A 5,161-nucleotide genomic window follows, 5' to 3' on the forward strand; every position below is an offset into this window, starting at 1 on the left:
GAAATTAGTTGACCAATATCAAAAACCAACAATGTCAATTATCTATGAAGTAATGGATAGAGCAAAAATGGAAATAAAAGATAATACTAGAGATTGACAATCATATTGGGATATTATTGATAATCGATAGTATAATCAATTACACCAAGATCTACATGCGGCAGGTAATCATATAATTTATTTGCTTAAATTGTAGAGTACAAAGTATGTCATCAAAATCATTTACAAAATCCTCATTTCTAATTTCATATTATCTTATTGATATTTCAGCATATTTCCTTAATCTGTTACTTCAATATTCTGGAACTTGTGTTTATAATGATGAAATTAAACGAGGATTAAAGGTTGTAATTAAGAGATTAGAGCCCGACTTAATTGCACAAGCTTCAGCCATCAGTGAGATAATTTTTTTTATGTTCCTATATTTTTTTCAAATATAAATAATAATAATTTATTTTTTCTTATAATTTTCAGATTAAATTATTCACAAATCAGATAGGTGAATTTGGGTCTCCCCTAGCAAAAATGGCAATAAAAAAAAGTCTCCCAGGTTTGTAATTTAAATTTTACAAATATTTATAATTAAAAATATATACGATATTGATTTTTTTTATTAGCTGAATGGTGGAGCGATTATGTTGAAGATGCCCCACACCTTCAAAAAACTGCAATAAAAGTTCTAAGTCAAACATGCTCATCTTTGGGATGTGAAAGAAATTGGAGTACATGGTCTCTTATACACACAAAGCTTCGTAATCGCTTGGCTATCAAAAAGTTGTACAAATTAGTTTATGTTCACTATAATATGCGGCTTAAGGTACGAAACATGATGCGCAAACAAGAAGATGATGATTTTTACAGTCCGATAGACCTCAATCACATTTTTCATGATGATGACATCTTAAATGAATGGACAATAGATAATGAACCACTAGTTTTAGAAGATGATGATTTGACATGGTTAGATCAAGCACTTCGAGTATCAGATGTTGAAGAACACAAAACAACTCCAAGCGTTCAAAGTCATTCAAGAAAGAAGGATAACGTAGAAAAGTCAACACAATTGAAAGGAAAAGAAGTTTTATCAAGAGATGATAGTGAAGATGGTGATGAAAGTGACGACAATGATGAAAGTGATGATTCAAATGATGGAAATAATCAACAAACTCATAGTGAACGTCATGTTCATCAAAGTGATCAAGATGATCAACATGACACAGGTATGACACGGCACGAGGTCATGAAAATTATTATGCAACACAAGATAGTAATCATGGGTATCGACTGGGATGGAGAAACAATATAACTTTTTTACAAGTTTATCAGAATCTGCCGATGGCAATGATAATGAACATTCGATTGGATCTTCACGACAGCATATGAGTGTTGAAGAACATATGAAACATTTGCTTTTGAGAGGGAACCAACAAATTCCACTAAGAGATTATTATGGATCAAGAAGTTATACTTGGGAGTCTCAAGATATTGGGCATGGTCCAATTGGATATCAATTAGGTGGATATGAATACTATAGTAGCAATCAACCCAGATATGATTCATTTGATAGATCATCTGATTATTTACCATCCTATACAAGTGCAGTTAGACATCATGAATCTGAGGGTTATTTTGATAATGCACGGGATGTAATTCCAGATTATTCAACGTCTCTTGGGAGTAATATTGGACACCATAGTTGCGATCGTGAATCATCAAGTGGTATTGGTAGTTCTATTGGGTATCATGATTTTGGATATTACAATCGTCATGATGAACATATGAACATATTATTACAAAGTCAATTATCTAATTTTGAACATATTTCATCAACTCAATGAAATGAATATCCATATGAACAATTTAATCCAAATTTATATCATCGCTCATATGTTTGAGATCAGTTTAATCAACATGATACTCAAGGAGAATATAATGAAGATTTGGTTCCTCCCCATCACTTTTCGTGGTATTAGCTTTGATTAGGTATAATTATCATTGTATTTTTTTCATTATCTTATATTATTGTAGGACAATTATGCACTAATGTATTGATTTTGTATGGTTTCATGTATTTTATTTTTTATTACTAGTTCTCCAATTATTTTGTGATTTTTTGATAAATCTGCGACCGTTCCGCGAAATGATATTAGAACTGGAACGACAGTGTCTGTGACAGCCGCCACGACCATTCCGGCTAACCATTACCATTCGCACGATTTCGACGCTGCGATACCGGCAATTCAGCTCCGGCACCGGCGAGTGCGCCGTCTGCCTCAGCAAATTCCGACCGGAGGAGAGGATACGGCTACTGCCAGATTGCCTCCATGTCTTCCACGTAGATTGTGTCGACGCTTGGCACCAATCCAGCGCCAACTGCCCACTCTACAGGGAATGTGTCACCACTCTAGTTCCCTCGATGGCTCGCCGCTTCGATCGTGAAGTGGAAGGTGGAGCTGTTCATGAGTCGAGGAGGAAGGCGGAGCTGTTCGTGAGCAGGGGAGACGAGTGTGCCCACGATTCACTAGAATTGTCATGGCGGCTGTCGCGGACATTGCCATTTCAGTTCCAATATCATTTCACGGAATGGTCACAGCGTGGATTTATCAAAAAATCATTAAAAAAAATTAGAGAACTAGTAATAAAAAATAAAATACATGAAGTCATACAAAATCAATACATTAGTGCATAATTATCCTACAATAATATAACATAATGAAAAAAAATACAATGATAACTAAACCTAATTAAAGCTAATACCACAGTGACGGGGAGGAACCAAATCTTCATTATATTCTCCTTGAGTATCATGTTGATTAAATTAATCTCTAACATATGAGCGTTGATATAAATCTGGATTAAATTATCCATATGGAGATTACTTTTGATTGAGTTGATGAAATATGTTCAGAATTAGATGATTGAATTTGTAATAATGTTTCACCACGACGATTGTAATATCCAAAACCATGATACCCAATAGAACTGCCAGTACCATTTGACGATTCACGATCACGACTATGATGTCCAATATTGCACCCAAGAGACATTGAATAATCTGGAATTATATTATGTGCATTATCAAAATAACAGTCGGATTCATGATGTCTAACTGCACTTGTATAGGATTGTAAATAATCAGATGATCTATCATATGAATCATATCTGGATTGATTGCTACTATAGTATCCATCCATATCCACCTGATTGATATCCAATTGAAACATGCCCAATATCTTGAGACTCTCAAGTATAACTTCTTGATCCATAATCATCTCTTAGTGGAATTTGTTGGTTCCCTCTCAAAAGCAAATGTTTCATATGTTCTTCAACACATATGTTGTCGTGAAGATCCAATCGAATGTTCTTTATCATTGGTGTAAAATACCGAAAATAGGCGAATATTAATAAAGGAATTTTCCGGAATTTTTGGAAATTTTTCGGAGCTCGTACGGACGAGTTAATGGGGATAAAAAACGGGGCCCGGAAAAGCCTGTTTAGGCTACCCGATTTAAGCGAGGAAAAGATTTTATTTATATATCTTATTCCTTTTTTATTTTCTTTGTTTTTTTCGTTTTGTTGTCGCCGAAACCGAGCCAAAGCCCCGCACCCCTTCCTTCTTCTCCCCGACGCCGACGCGCGCTTCTCCTTCTTTGCCCTAACCGGCGCCGACGCCGGCGGTTTCTTCCTCTCCACACCGCGAGCCGACCCTTGCCCTAAACCTCGCGGCGCCTTCTCCCGAGACCTCGCCGGCCACTAGGTTCGACCTAGCGCCGCCGCCCCTCTCCGATCTCCTCTGTGTCGGCCTCCTCCACACTGTGCCCTAATTCCCCGGTCTCCTCTCATCAGAGTCGAGCCTTCTTCACAGCGACTTCCTGTGCCCTATCGCCGATTTTCTGCCGCGACGTTGACCCCTCTGCCGTCGGCGACGAGCCACCTCTCTGGCTCTCTTTGTGCCGGCGATCGATCCTCCTTTCCTCCTCACGGCAGAGCACCCCGGCAAGAGCACCATTCCTCCCCTTACTGTGCCGTGCCTAGTTTAGGTGCGGCTGAGCCTTCCTTTGTGTTCTAGGTTCCGGTTGAGGTAAGTTTGGAATGTCGATTTTGCATCTTCTGTTCTTGATCCGAACAATGTAAATCGTTTCCAACTAAGTGTTGTTTTGTTCTTGATCCTGTTCTAGACAGAATCTGTGCGGTGGATTTTAGCAGCAAAGCTGTAAAACTTCAGCAGCAACGATCCTTGCTATAGAGCCACAGCGACTGTGGTTGAGCAACCTTTTGATTTACAGCAGCAATTGTATCGGATTATGTTGGAAATATTGTAACCTGCAGTTGCTAGATTAATTGTGGATTTAGGTAAGTTATGATGGATTCATGTTTAACTTAACCTAATGTGATTATGGAAGGTTTAATCTATTGTAGTTGTGATGAATTAAGTACGGTTGATTTATGTTGGATTAGATTTAGTCCTTAGATTTATTAGAGATGATCATATTGCTAAGCGTAAGTTGATCAGCGAAAGGAAATGATTGTGTTGATTGAGGATTATTGATTAAGAAGATTAATTCAAGTTAATCATTAATTAGGATTAATTAATGATGGATCGATTAGGATTTTTCCTAATTAAGTTGGGTTGGATTTAGCTAGTTGTTGTTTATAAAATTAGCTAAATTGTATATCACGTTATCTGCAGGACTGTGATTCGGGACGGGCGTCTCGACATTGGATTGGTTTGATTCGATCTACATTGGAGGCGGGTACCTCTTGACTTATCTTTTATGATATTGTCTTTGGATATGCATAGTATTTTATAACTACAAGCAATGAACATGTTTGTCTTTGGTATGTCACTGTTTGATATCTATAGCATATTAGGTTTATTGCCTGTGACGTATCCGTGCTTATATCATGTGATTTATTGCCATGAGTACTGTATTACCATGAGTATTTTAGTTTCTAGAATAAGTGACATACCATGTTTTACTGAGGTTAGGACTAGGTTCTGAACTTTTGGTTTCAGTCATGTGTATCGAGATTGTTTGATACTTAGGTTTTATGCCATGACTGGCTTGTGTACCTCTATTTGTATATCATATATGATTCGTGTACCTAGACCTTGATTCTTGATATGTGCATATTGTTGGTACATATGTTATGGAAGGTG

At 37.2% G+C, this 5,161-nt stretch overlaps 1 protein-coding gene across 1 annotated transcript; it reads left to right on the plus strand.

The window, feature by feature from the left end:
* The first annotated feature begins 826 nt into the window (after positions 1 to 826).
* Positions 827 to 3,109, plus strand: LOC122026766. Its single transcript, XM_042585487.1, has 4 exons — positions 827 to 1,220; positions 1,327 to 1,738; positions 2,245 to 2,586; positions 3,091 to 3,109. Exons 1-4 carry the CDS (start codon positions 827 to 829, stop codon positions 3,107 to 3,109), a joined length of 1,167 nt encoding a protein of 388 aa, XP_042441421.1.
* Positions 3,110 to 5,161: the final 2,052 nt, after the last annotated feature.

Source organism: Zingiber officinale, chromosome 10A (genome assembly GCF_018446385.1).
Source record: "Zingiber officinale cultivar Zhangliang chromosome 10A, Zo_v1.1, whole genome shotgun sequence".
Taxonomy (NCBI): Eukaryota; Viridiplantae; Streptophyta; class Magnoliopsida; order Zingiberales; family Zingiberaceae; genus Zingiber; species Zingiber officinale.